Source organism: Camelus dromedarius, chromosome 7 (genome assembly GCF_036321535.1).
Source record: "Camelus dromedarius isolate mCamDro1 chromosome 7, mCamDro1.pat, whole genome shotgun sequence".
NCBI lineage: Eukaryota > Metazoa > Chordata > Mammalia > Artiodactyla > Camelidae > Camelus > Camelus dromedarius.
This window is the reverse complement of record NC_087442.1, coordinates 28,760,312-28,774,617: the sequence shown is the minus strand read 5'-3', so window position 1 is coordinate 28,774,617 and position 14,306 is coordinate 28,760,312. Positions and strand designations below refer to the sequence as shown.

The 14,306-nt window shown below is 39.8% G+C and overlaps 1 protein-coding gene across 5 annotated transcripts in view; it reads right to left on the bottom strand.

Annotated features, from left to right (window-relative positions):
* Positions 1-699: 699 nt before the first annotated feature.
* Positions 700-14,306, bottom strand: part of CTTNBP2 (cortactin binding protein 2) — a 159,258-nt gene continuing 145,651 nt past the window's right edge. For all 5 annotated transcript variants that reach the window (XM_064487403.1, XM_064487402.1, XM_031455260.2 and 2 more), the window contains 7 exons: positions 13,812-13,990; positions 11,409-11,608; positions 10,893-11,075; positions 7,761-7,824; positions 6,540-6,672; positions 5,486-5,587; positions 700-1,788 (listed from right to left, as the gene is read on the bottom strand). In XM_064487403.1, coding sequence (XP_064343473.1) covers positions 1,540-1,788; positions 5,486-5,587; positions 6,540-6,672; positions 7,761-7,824; positions 10,893-11,075; positions 11,409-11,608; positions 13,812-13,990 — 1,110 coding nt within the window. In that variant the 3' untranslated portion in view covers positions 700-1,539. The remainder of the gene's footprint in view (positions 1,789-5,485; positions 5,588-6,539; positions 6,673-7,760; positions 7,825-10,892; positions 11,076-11,408; positions 11,609-13,811; positions 13,991-14,306) is intronic.

The following is a 14,306-nucleotide window of genomic DNA, read 5'->3' as shown; positions in this document are numbered from 1 at the left end:
CACCTCAATCTAGATGTGTTGATCTATGATTTCCAGAGCATTCAGTTTTGTTCCCAAGATTAGTATCTTTTTATGAAAACACTTGAGAGTATCAAATACCACCAGGGTACCAAGAATTTGAGTCTAGCTCAAAGGCATTACTGTGTTCAAGCCTTAGCCGACGCTCTGTCCTTTGCTTTAGTTCTACCTCCCTGTCTGTGAACTCAAAACTGTACACCCCAAGGATTGCAGAGATGAAGCCTAGGCTGACTGACATGTGCTGGAATTGATTTCTTCCCTGATACTTCCTCCTCTACTTCTCCCCATGTAGCATAATCTTCACTACAATTTTAAAAAATTTACTTGCAAAGTGTAATATCCTTCCAACACACATGTGTACCTATATGTAAATAACCATTCTGTCCAAGAAAGGACTTTCAATACTCAAAGCAAATTATTCTTGGTATAAAATCATACTTTTTATATGTATGAAAAACTTTTTTTTTGATAAGCACCTAATTCCTCTAGCTCCACTGAAATGTTGGCTTTATTTTAGTTTAAACCAACTAACAAACACTTTCTAGTAACAGTGGGTCTTTCTCTGAATAGCTAGTGAAATACCAACACGGAGGACCAGTTTTATAAATGTCCCTAAATTGAACACAAACGTATTTTGCACCAATAAACTCTTAAGAGCAATAGATAGAAACTAGAGCAAAATTGTTTCACTAATTCAGTATTTTATTTGGTGTCAAGGCATTAACTTTGAGGTTGTATAAGTCATTTGATTAGTAATTTTAGAAGATCCCATTCTAGAAAATATTATCCTTTGTGCCCCTATATTTGAAGAGGGCGTTAACTTTGAATTAATTTATTTGAAGCATTTACAGGTTTTTTATATCCACTTAAGTACAAAACTTTTGTAAGAAAGATAACACTTTTCTTTATTGCATTATATAATTTCCTATTTTACAGGAGGCATAATGCAAACTCATGAGCATAAATACATGATGCAACCATTAAAACATTTAAAACTAAAAACTAGAATTTAACAGGCAAAATACTTAATATGGCTTTTAAGAAAAGTAACTGTTTAGAAATGATTTGTTATTGCCCCGTTCTACTCATTCCTCAAGTGAGCATAAAAAGTATGATCTCCATTTAAAATGGTACATGTTATCTAAGCCAATGTTGTACACATTTTTAACATGTAGTATGCAATAATTCATGGTTTTCTTAAATGTACATATGTACATATATATAGATATACAGTACACAGTTTTAATACCCCTGAACATCTTGATTAAAACTATTACAATTGTTCTATTATAAAACTACTTGAAAAGTGGGTATTATGTCTTAGTATTGCAGTTCAGTCCTACAGAATTGAAAAAGAAAATGTTGGTTATAAATACATTCTTTACAAAAACTTGAATAGTGGTCCCGCACTCATACTTCATATTACACTGAAAACATGATTCATTTGAAGGTATTTACATCTTGTCCTTGGTTTGTGTGTGAAATATATAGAAGTTAAGAATGAGACTATTGTAGGCAGGCCTATTTGTTAGGTTTTTCTACTTGTTCATTTTTGCGTAAGTTCCAAATCTCTTCTTTTGAGTTGTTGTTTATTTCTGTTTGCCTTGTATTACTGCTGCTGCTGCTGCTTCTTTTAGTGTTCTGGGAACACTGGGTGACTTTACTTCTAGGAACAGGAAGAAAAGATTTAACTCTAGAAACACCCATCTCAGTCTTTGATTTACTGTTGCTGCATTCAGTCGTTTGATGGCTGCTGAGAGGACCGACCTCCTGTAAGAAAGGGAAACAATAGCATGCCACGTTTGACATTGTGACCAGCTTCTGTGATCAGTCCTAACTTCCTCTCTGGCCCTGAACAAGCTTGTAGGAGGTTTTTTCCCTTAAAAACAAGAGACAAGGGAGAGGAAAAGCTGAGTGCTTAACATCCCATAGACCCACTGCCTGGTTTTCATTAGGCCCTTTCTGCTATCTTTCCACCAACAGGAGCTTCATGAAGTCCTAGGTCTGAGGAAATAAATCAAAGGGGACTAGTCCGACCAACTAGTTGTAAGCAGTTCTACAGATCAACTCTAGCACCTTAAGTAAGTTACTTACTTAGTTTACTTACTTCAAAGCTGTAAACTAAAAATTGGACAATTATTCAACAGATACTCTGAGTGTTTAACTACAAAACAAAACTGTTCGTAGTGCTTGGCAGGCGGTAGAGACCCTTAAAGAGCAGCATCCTTGCTCTAGTGGAGCTCACGTTCTAGAGAATTAAGGTTCCTCTGCAGCAGTTCTAGGATGAGGCAGCTGCATGCTCCCGCTTTCCCAGGGTTTCAGAACTCCTCTGCTCATCTGGTGTGGGCCTCTCGAGAGAACCCACGAAGGAACACATGGACAGGTAAGTAGATGATGCTGGGACGAGACCTTCCCTGCATGCTTTCTCCCTTATCTTGTGTTCAGTTCTGCCAACCAGCAAACAAGAAGCGAGGCCTACCAAGTGCATTTCCAGCAGTTGATACTGATTACTTCCCTTCTTTTTAAATTTAAAACAATGCAACCATACAGCAATGTAGACACCCTAGAATTTAACAGGCAAAATAATACGGCTTTTAATGGACAGTAGTAACTGGATGGCCTCCGCTGGCAGCTGAATTCTCCTGTGTGTCTTCTTAAATCTGTGCAATGGGACTGAGCCATAGGCCTAGTAAGGCAAGCCCAACTTGTAATTTGGGTTAAAATGCCAGCAGACATTGCTGATACGTACTTATGAGGAGGGGAGGCGGACCTAACTCTGGGCATCCACAGGGGTAGTGCTGTCAAGGCCCAGAGGGAGGAAAGGTGACACAGTGTGTTCTTTGCTAATCCGCCCCTCTGTCGGCATCAGGATGGCCCATGGCAGGAAATGCCCATGTGATACAAAGTACCAGGAAGCACCCACAACAGCTAAAACTGGTTTGATCTTGAGGCTGGGTGTGTAACCCTTCCTGGGCTAAAACCCGAAAGTTCTCTTTATTAAACATAAGGATACGCATATTGTGCATATAAAGCTCAAAGAAAACCTCTTGTTTGTATAGAAAAAGCACTGACCCTAAAAGAAGTTTTAATTGTTTAACTGTAAAGAAATATTGTTAAATCAGAGTAATTCATTCAATCCTGAGAATCTGGTGGAAGCTAAGAGACACTATAATCCCAGTTCTCTAGATGGGAGAGCAGGAAGAAGTAAAGGAAAACTGTGATGGATCTTTAAGGATGTATGGGACTGTGACAGGTGAGGAGGAAGGGGAAAGACGGGGGAGTGTAGGGTGTGGTGTGGAAAGAGGGAATAACATGTAAAAATAAGTTACATGAAGATCAAAGAAAGAAATGGGGTGGAAAGTAAGAAGAAGAATAGAGCAAGAGGTGTGTGTTAGAGTGGGTCTCAGCCCAGGTGTACCTGAGCCTCAACAAGGAGCTTACAGAAACCCCAGTGTCCAGCCTGCACCTCAGGCCAGTTACATCAGAAGAGTCTAGGGCCTGTGGTCCAGGCACCAGGGATTAGAAAAAAAAATCAAGTGGATTTCATTATGCAACCAAAGATGAGAACTTTGCTTTAGGAGGTTTAATGTGCATTTTCATGAGAAGAAAACATTTATAAGTACCTGTTCTTTCTAGTGATTTAAATGTGTATTTCTGTTGGTTTTTTTTTAATTTAGAAGGCGGACTAACATGCCACCTGATTAATAGGCCCTTCTCTGACCAAACAGGAGAAACTGATTTCAACTAACACAGAAGCTATTCGTTCTAAAGGGAATTACTTCCTGATAACAGAAGAAACTGGGCATCTAACCAAGAAATACTCGCTGAGTTTATCAGGCTAGAAAAGGCAGAAGCCTGCGAAGATTTCAGGACGCCGCCAAACCCAAACGAATATTACTTCGCCCTCTGCTGGTAGGTTCAGATAAAAACATGTAACCTTGGGGGGGAATAGTCCCTGGAACGGGTTCAGTGGGCAAAGGAAGAACGGCAGGCAGCTGGCCTAACACCCACATCAAACACACCTTTAAACGACTCCATGGTTCTTTTTAAGAGCCCGGAAAGTATAAAAGGACCTATTTTTAAGGTCCCTTTTAAGGTGTCCAGAGCTTATCTTACTTTCAGTATGTTCTTTTAATGGACAGTACCTTACTGTGCCAACCTTAATAATATGGTCATGTCACAGCAACAGGTACAAAACTGTCTCCCTTAACACTGGTCAACAGCAGCCAGTTACCAGCAGTGGACGTTTTTTATACCAGAAAGTGACTGGGCCAGTGGAGACAGGGCGGCTTAGGGCTCCTCTTCCCACTGACTGTCCCACGAGGAATCCTAAAGCAGATTCCTGGAGGCTTAAGGAAAGTATTCTGAACCACAGCTCAGGGACAGCTCCTGACCAAAGTATTCTCCAGACCGAATTCTCACTAGAGACCCCAGGTCACCTCCTTAGTCATCCTCCCTTACCTGCTCTGCAAGTTATGCTTTTACTGTGCTTCTAAACTGTTCCCACTTGGGAAAAAGCAAAGCAGACACTCTAGAGAGTGAGCCAGGGAGGTCGTGCTCTTCTTCACCAACGGTCAAGTTATATATTTCTTACACGGGACCACAGCCTCGTCACTGTTCCCCCTGACACCCACAGCCCCACAGTTTCACATGTAACTCATCAGGGCTGAAACCCAGTGAAGCAGTGAGAGGGCAGGGGAGCTGAGGAGGAGGAATAATTCAGAGGTCTCACCACACTCATTTGAGAATCTGCCCTCTGTGCTCCCCCACACAGGGTTGTGTCCGCTGCCATCGGAGGGGACGAGAACAGGATGTGAACCACGACTGACATGGCTTGGTGAGCAAACCACACATTATTAAACGCCTCTTGCAAAATGTGCAGCCTCACAAAATCACTGCTGGGTAAGGAGCAGTTTTACTGTTTCCGTTCACCAGGAGGATCAGGCTGGGCCATCTCTTGGCATTTATTAACAAATCTTTTAAATTATTTCAAGAGGTTAATGAACTCTGTAGGAATCTGGGCTCCTCTATCTGACATTCCGATTTGTTTTTAAAGGAAAGACTCTCACTGAAACATCATGCGTGATATAGCAAGTTAAAGCAAGCCAGAAATGAGACTGTGTGTAGAAGACCTTTAGGTTATCACTTGGCCCTTTGCTGTAAATTAACTCCAATTTTCCAAAATAGTTCTCAGATGAAAATCAATGTTTCCTTTTAAAGTAGAACAAAGAAGACAGAAGTTACATTAGTTCTAGTTTTGGCATAAAGTAATGAAACCAAATTTTGGCATCAAATAGAAGGGGGAAAAAAATGTAATGCTTTTTCTATGTGATTCTTTCAAGCTATTACCCCAACAGCGATCTTTCTAACCTTGATTACTTAATGAACACTTGCTTAAAAGTAACCTGGTGATGCACATTTGTGAAGTCAATTCTTTGTCCCATTCTGGAGGGAGAGGGGCACTTACCTTTTGTGACACTGGCATTCTTGAATTATTAACAGTTGCTGAAAATACAGGATTGTTTCCTGAACTATCAAACCTCCTCAAGTCATCCCTGGAATCTGCAATCTGGAAAATACACAGTTTATCAAGTTGTGTTTTCAGTTACACTGTGACATATTCAAGGTAAGACAAAGTCACTGTGGAAGGCCAGAAGTGTGATCCTTCTGTTGTCTGTCTGAAGTTCTACCGAACAGACCCTCAAATCCTATACTGTATACGTGAAGCCTTCATGGGAAACTAACAGCAAATGCGTAAGAAATAGTCTAAGAAAAAAGATAACCACCAAAGTTTTGCAAATTTTATATTCTTATTTTTCCAGTGGCTAAGTATTTCAACTCATTTCCAGCAAGGCTAAATAAGGAATTCAATTCTACTTAGTCCTAAATATAAAAGGGGAGTCTTTCAGTGGAACCTGTACAAGTTATAACTACCTTCCTTCTCCCTTTGAAGTAAAAGGCATTTATCAAGGAAGTTAGGTCAGCGTTGCTGCAGATAGCAGAGCGCCAGAACAGGCTGAGCTCGCTGCTGTAATAATGCTTTCTTTGAGACTGTGGGCCATTGATGTCCATATTTGGATCTCACATTTCATAGTTTAAAGACTCTGACTCAACAAATTATACAGGCCACTCATTTTTCTTATTTGTTAAGGAGAGTTGTTGCTTTATCCAGAACACAAGTCTGCTGTAATGTTCTCTTACAGATAGATGACTTATAGGCCAAAGTTAAGAATATGGAAAGGAAAAGGATGTGTTGGTGTAACTCGTGGTAAGACGATTAACATATGCAATTTTAACTTCAAGGTTTTCAGACTAGCTGTGCTAAGTAGGGCTTTCGTCTTGTATAAATGATATTTTGGAAGGAAGCGCTATTCTAAGCAAGGTAAGGGGTGTTTTGATTTGGAGCATTAACTATAAGGAATTACTATCAGGGAGTGAATGTTATGATGTGGCTCCAAGAAGTCTCTGCTGCTGGGTGGAGCCAGTGTCCTCCCTGATGTGCCCTGATGTGTCCTGCTTACCTTGCTTATATCAGATTCAGATTTGCTGGAACACATGCTCTGAAGTTCCTTCACAAGGTCTGCTTCATCGTCTGAACCCAGAGATAGTCTTTGATCCAAATTCAACGTCAGTGATAGATCATTCTCTAAAGACCTACCACAAAGTTCAGAAAAGAGTTTTTCAAATGGAGAGCAACAGTCCAATTCCCAATATGGAACCTAGACACCACAGCTTTTTTGGGGGATTTGGTGGAGGGTAGGAAGAAAAAATTTAATATCCTTTAAAGGCATTCATAAGCGTCATTTAAGGCAACAACCCACTCCCATTGGATTTTGTAACTCCCACTCAAAATTCTCTATAGGATAAAATTATATTACACAAAGAAATCCACGTTGTCTTGTAACATTCCAGTCTCCATACACTTCCCTTTTCTTCTGTCTCCAAGGCTAAGACACTGAACACTCTGGTGTAGGGGGCAGTGGGATAGTGGAGAAAATATGAATCTACCACTTAGCACTATGGCCTGGGTCAGATTTCTTTTTTGGACTCAACACCTCAGCTCCTGGGCTCCCTTACCTTAACAAGTTCCTTATACTGCATCATAGAGTTAGCACAAAAAATTATATAGGTTGTTGACTACAGCAGATCTAACAGTGGGCCTGGCAGAAACAAGCATGTGAGACATTCCTTTACCTCCCTTCACCCTCTCCCCTTCTGTAATTCTGGCCACAGGAGCTTAAACGTTACCTGCCAAGTGAGAGGGCACACAATTTACTCAACCACACGGGGGACCTATTTACAAATATTTTAGCTTAACCAATTTGGAGCTATACTCAATTCCCTAGGAGCAACATAAGAGAATAAGTCGTGCTATGTTTGTGTAACTCTTACCATTAAAAAAAAAAAATGATAGCATTTAAAGCCTGTTTAAAAGTTCACAAATACAGGGTTTTACCCTATCTTTGCAAATGCATTAAGAAGAATAATCAAATTTGATACAAAATGAAGTCAATGATATTTCTAACCTTTTAACAAACTAAAAGCAAACTAGGCTATTATTGTTCTATTAAGCTTAAGGAACTTTTTTTCTTTAGATTTCATTCATTTGTTAGATTTCAGTTTAATACTAGCAGTTGAATGACCTCTATGCTTTTTAAGAAATTATATTAACAGCATAAATGGTGCACAAACTAATAAGAATGTATTGTTTGTCACGAGTTAAATCTGCAAGGTAAACTTACTTTTGTTTTGACAGAGAAGCATTCCTGTTACAATTCAGCTGTAATATAGTCTTATTTTTGATACCTGTTTAAAGAAAAATTGTAAGCATTTTAAAAGAATGTCCCTGCGCATTTTTTAATGAAGTACAGTCAGTTTACAGTGTTGTATCAGTTTCTTAGTACAGAGTAATTGTTTTTGGATTAAATCCATCTCTTAAGACACTGTGGAAAGGTCAGGGAATGACGACCTCATGTATATTTATAACTAAAGTCAGTACAACTCATACTGCCTGAGGTTGAATCCGGGAATCCTGAACTCTGCTTTCATCAATGGACCCTATTCTTCCTGGTCCATTCCCCATGCCCTTAGGCCTTTGTTCTCAGAGTACCTAAAAAGGAGTTAATACCTGCCTTTTGAGATGGTAATTTCCCTTTCTCTACTTTTTCTAACACTACTGACTATAGGTTAAGCAGAGCTTTTGATGTGAGGGCCCCATGATGTATTACAGTGCAGGTGGCGTTAACAGTGTAGAAATTTAACTTTGTTTTCTGTAAAATGCAAAGCAATTCAAAGTAGAAACAGTATAAAAAAGTCACACCATTAAGAAATACTGCATATCATACCAATATTTCAAACTGCAGATTTCATTAAAAAAAACCCCAAGAAACAGAATAGGAAATAATATCAGACTATAATGCCTGCAGTAAACGTATCAATTTGTGTGTAACTAGTCATGCTTTCAGTTATTTCTCACTGTGGGTTATAGTCAGAGTACGAGAAAGCCACTTCCAAATCAAGATGTCTGTTTCTGTAATACAGTCTGCATTTGCTTCTGAGTGAATTCTAAAATTGTATGAATGGTGCTAGCACAGATTATCTCTAAAGAATGATTCTGAAATTTCCTGACCAAAGGCAGATCATCAGAGAATCTCTGTACTAGTTTCGTCATCGATACTTCTGTCATCATTGTCCGAAAGCATAAACCAGCAGTTTTGCCCTAATTACCAGATGATAAGCGCACAGGCTTGGGCCCTGTGCTCCAGAAGCCTGTGACCTGCATCTCTGTAATTCAGGTCAGCAAAGAGGCGGTGTCTTTACCACATTCCATGAGCTTCCACAGTGGTCTGCAGGGACGGCACCTTTTGCATTTCCTATTCTGGTATTTTTTTAAACAATGATTTTAAAAAAACAAAATTCAACCCAAGCCTTGTTGTAATGACTTTGTATCAAATGTAATTGTTGGAAAAATTACTATTCTAAAAAATACCTAGAGGCATGTCCATCTTGGTTCTTAACCAGTGGTTTATTCACCTTAACACAGATTTATAAAATTCGTTGGCCAGTGTTTAAGTCATTGTAAACCTATAGTTGCACACAATTTCATTCATCTTTCAAGTAAGTTTTCATACTTCCAAGAATATCCAATATATCCAGTAGTTCTAAAACTAATTACTGAACATATAAATGAATTTAAAATCTTAATTTTTTAGTGTTTAGTATTTTGCATAATAGTCTGCCAAGTTAGACTTATTTCCGTAATATTAAGTTCATATTCATTTAATGGGTTTTGTTTGTCAACTCTAAAGTATACTGACAAAGCTTATTGTTTAGGTAATTACTTAGCTCAGGAAAGAGGCTGATCCTGAACCCTCAAAAAATCCTAACGCCCTTGGAAATGCTACAGTGAAGAGCCTGCATGGTGTGCAGGTATGACTGCCATGGGTTGTTCCATGTGCCGCAGGATTAGAGGGGCACAGATGGAAGAAAACAGCATTGGACTTGCAAGACACAAAAACACGGATTACAGAACCCCGTGGTTGTAGAGGGCATTTGGAGCAGGCAGCCACGGGTTTCGTAGCCTCAGTTTTGGTATCTGTAAAAACAGAGGTGGTAATCCTCATCACAGAGCTCTTTTGAATACTAGCAAGGGATAGAAAGGTGGAAGGTATAATCCTCGCTACAGAAGTTCATGTAGGGGAGTCTCTTGGGGGACTGGAGTCTAATGACTTTATTCCATGAATCAAACATCATTACTTCTAACTTTAGGAAGTAATGGCAAGCTTTTGGGATCAGAATGTATCCTACTATAAATATATAACACTTATTTTACAGTGAGAGTTTATATACTTTTTTCTAGTGACTGTCTATTTAATCATTTTTTAAAAAGTGGTCACAATTTATCATCACATACTTGGGGTAATTACAAAGCTCTGGAATGTATTGATATGGTCAAAAGCCATAAATTTTTATTAAAAATCAATACAAACTTAAATATGGAAATATATTAACAAAGCAACTTTTTCTGTTATAAGAAATATAAGATTTCAGGCATCGTATCTTATTATTTAGCAACCCCTCTGCTGTAAAGCTGCCATAAAATTGCATAAAACAGACTACTTCAGGAGCCCCCTTATACCCTAAAGACCTAAAATTAATTACATATATTAGAAATCCTCAATGCATGTGAGGTTGGAACATCATTCTTCCTCAAACATGATCTTTAGGGAGGACATTTGTAATCTGTACAATTGCTGATTATCCTATTGTCAAAGCCAACACCAGAGATAAATTATTCTTTGTTAGAATGAAAACTTACACATTTCTTTTCTGTATATGATACCTATTACAGAATCTGCTCAGTGACTTACTAGAATGTCAGCTACATGAGGGGAGGGGTTTTTCTCTCCTGTTTTCACTTCTGTGTTTCCAGTGCTTAGAATAAGACTTGGGACAAGGTACATCCCATGTGTAAAAGAGCAGCATGTGAAAGACCTTAGCACACTCCTAAGCGTTTAAGGTTGGCTTAGGAATGCACTTTGGCATATTTCTTTCCTTTTATGGGTCAATTCTTATTATAGACATCTGTAATTGTGTGGATCCTAAGAAAGTCAAATTAATCAAAACCAGATGATCATTAACAGGCTAAAGAAAAAATTAATTTCAGAATTCTAGTATAAAAGGTTATTTTTTCATGTAGGGTGCTCTCAGTGTTTTTAAAATGTACCTACTAGATGTACTTTATTCCATGAAAATATGCATTGAAATAGTTTTGTTTTGCTAAATGCATAATGATAAAAATAAAAGCACATCTGCATTCAGAAACCACCTATGGGTGCCCACATATGTGTAGGTGACATGACTGGCCCCCTTACCTTCCTCACTCAGGTCCGGCTTGTTCCAGGTGGGTGAAGAGAAACGGCCAGACTTCTTGCGAGGACTGGTGCTCACCTTTCTCCAGGCACCGCTTGCTTTCTTTTTGCTACAACTGTTGTAACTTGAAACTAGGGATAAAGGGAAACTTCCTCCTTTGAAATCAGCTGTATGCTGGTCCAGCTCTGAAACGACACAAAGGAGAGCGGTGATAATGCGGTTTCATGGAGTCAAGCAAAATCCATTTCCAGTTCCCAAAGAAATAGCCTCTTCAGAATCATGGGCCTGCTTCATACTCATTCAGAGGTTTTGTCAACCAGCAAACTTTACTTTGAAGTCTGGTAAAGGTGAGCCAGTAATTAAAAAACAGGTGAGTTCTCGAGCAATGTTGTGAAACATCCATTATGATGAGATAATTTCTCTAGTTACAAAGAGAATAGAGAGCTCCCTAAAACCTAATTCAAACAAGTCTTACATAGTGTGTGAATTTCCTCTCCTCCCAGCATGAACCCACATACCTGCTCTCTGGAGGGGACAGCCATGCAGAACAGCTTTATTAAGCAAGATGCTGAGAGCAGCTCTCACCACAGCCTGCTGCCCTTGGCTGGGGTTTTTGGTTGTGTGCCCAAGGCCCGGCTGTCTTTTCACAGAGGCTCTGGACAGTATTGCTTCTTGAACTCGGGGTGCAATGACAGCATTCCACAGCTTAGACATCCACCTTGTGAGAGAGGGGCGGGTTCACCGTTAGGACCAGACCTCTCGTAAATCACATTATGAGGGACAGGTTTGAGGACCATGAAACAAAACCTAAGTGTTCTATGTATATCCTATGTTTCCCAGGTAGTTTTGGAGTAAGTGAAATTATCCAATACCAAAGTAGTTTGAATTTTCCTTAAAAATGCAGTTATTTCAAATGAAACTATTCACATATCTCTTTCCTTTTTCTTTATAAGATCTTGGAGATCAGGAATCAGTGCTTGAGTTTTGAACAGATGAATGCACAAATAAGTATTTATTTATTGTAAGGAGGAAAGGGGATGACTTTACAGACTGAAGCAGTCTGGGAAAAAAAGATTGCCTGAAAGTCTGTGTCTAAACACCTTAAACTTATTTGCCATTTTCCTTAGTAAGACACATATATTGTATTTTAATATTTCTGCAGTGGGGATTCACTTTATAATCAGTGGCAAATTAAATCTGCCTACCCCAAGGCGGGGGTGGGTGTCAGCGGCTACGTGTGGAGGGTTAGACCATAGAGGGGATAGTCAACCAGCCATCACCTCAGCTGGACTCTCACATTAAGAGCTGTAGCTGTGGGACTTGAGCCCAAATTTGAAGCCCTCAATGCCAATTAAGATTCTTTCAAAAAAGATGACACTTTGTTGTAGCATTAAAAAAAAAAAACAAAAAACCAGTTAATACAATTAAAGGCTGTAGCTAAAACTGCTTCTCCCAGAATGGGAAACTTGTCAAAGCTATTAGGTTATTGGCCTTTCAAGACTGTAAACACTGTTCCCCAGACATCAAGCATCTGTCTATGGTCAGCTTCTTTGTTCATGTCTAGTGATACATAATTCAGAAAAAAAAAAAAAGTACACAATTACTCCTAAAGTTGCTAGAGGGGTAAAGATCATAAGCTTTGGCAAAAAAAATTTCTTAACTCCCATAAATGTTGGGAGACAGCTATCCACAGCATCTCTGTACCTCCTGTGTCAGCTGCTGTTCTGGACTAGCTTTTCAAGGATGTTAGTACAACAGACAGACTGGGAAAAGAGAGACACTGCCTCCTTCTGGAGCAGAGGGCAGACTTGTTTCCTGAGCAGGATAATGAAAATTTTTCCTTCCAGGACAAAAGACACATAGCTTTGCCAGCATCTCCTGTTAGAAGACAGGGTGATTCCCACCCAAGCTCGAAGTTCCACAGCTTTGGTGCAAAGCCAGCGTCCACCTGGGCCACTAGGCATCACCCTGTGGGACTGAGAAGCTGGGGGAACTGATGCACACATGAAACCTAGGCTGTGGCTGTGCTGTGAGTGGTGAAGTGCTGGCTTCTGACCCAGCGGCAGGTAAACCTGTCAGCTTACAAACAGTGTAAAAACCTCAAAGCTTCTACTTCTTGACAAAGACTGCTCCAAACGGGAAAGGCCAAAATTGGCTCCTGAGAATCTAAGAATCTTGAGACTCTGAAAAGGCTTAAATTTAATCATGATACTAATAAAGGGGTAATTATATGAATAAATGTATTTCTGCTTTTTAACAAGAAAATGCTGTGTATTTTTTAATATAGCACTTCTTCTTTTCCCCCAGTGAGCTATTACTAAATTGACAGTTTGTCTTACAAAAGAGAAGATACATTATTTGTAGCCCCTGCTTTCCAAAATGGATTTCTGCCCAGGATGCCAGAAAGCACAGAATCAAATCTAATAGCTAATCTCAGAACCCTTACTAAGTAAGCTGGATGGAGAGGTTTTTCCTCTTTTCAATTTCCTTCTGATTTTCTATCTCATTAACCTTATTATATATATATATATATATATAGTCTGTTCTCATAAGCTGCACCAAAGGAAAACCTAGTAAGTACGTAAGTCCCAATAATAAAAGAGGAAGCTTTTCACTTCATCAACAGAATGAAGTTGTGTCTTTTTTCTTTTTGGTTATAGGATCCTTGACCGAACGTGTCACGTGGACCTCCCTCAGGAGACACTGCACAGCAAGTCGCACCCAACTCAGATAAGAGTTTTGTAAACAGAGGGAAACTGCTATCGATCTAGTCTTAGCAAAAAGTTTCCCTAGGAACTACTCAACAGACAAGTCATGGTGTCCCTGCTGATGACAGGAGCTGCCCCTGCAGCTTTCCCACTCGCTCCCAAACTGGCCTGGGCTCTACTTTACATGGGCAAAGAAGGAGAAATGACACTTACTTCACTGTTGCTTGCGCATGCCCTGGGATTACAGGACAAGACAGGAAGTACTTTGGCCCAAGAAGCGCTTCCGGTGTGCCCAAGCGGGCCAGGCACGCGTTGAGCTGGTGCCAGACAGCCAGGGCCCAGTCGACCGTCTTGCACACGGGATCGCAGGGAGAGGGCACCTGCCCTCGGAACTAGAGACACAGGGAGGAGGAAGGCAGGGGCTCAGTTTAGAACAGGGATGCTTTTCCTTTTGTTTCTATCACTCCAAAATTAAAAAGATAAAACATTTACAATTGTAGAACAAAAATGTAGCCGATTTTGATTTTACCCCCACCTGGGGTGGCTGAAGGAGGGATAGGTAACAGCACGCTCTATTACGTGTGTAAGCGTGAGCTGCAGAGACCTCTGTAGCCTGTTACATGAAATGCAAGGACGCAGATACAACAGTGCAGTAAGACACCTCGGATGAATTCTTACACATCACTTCTGGAAGAAACCAGTCTTCAC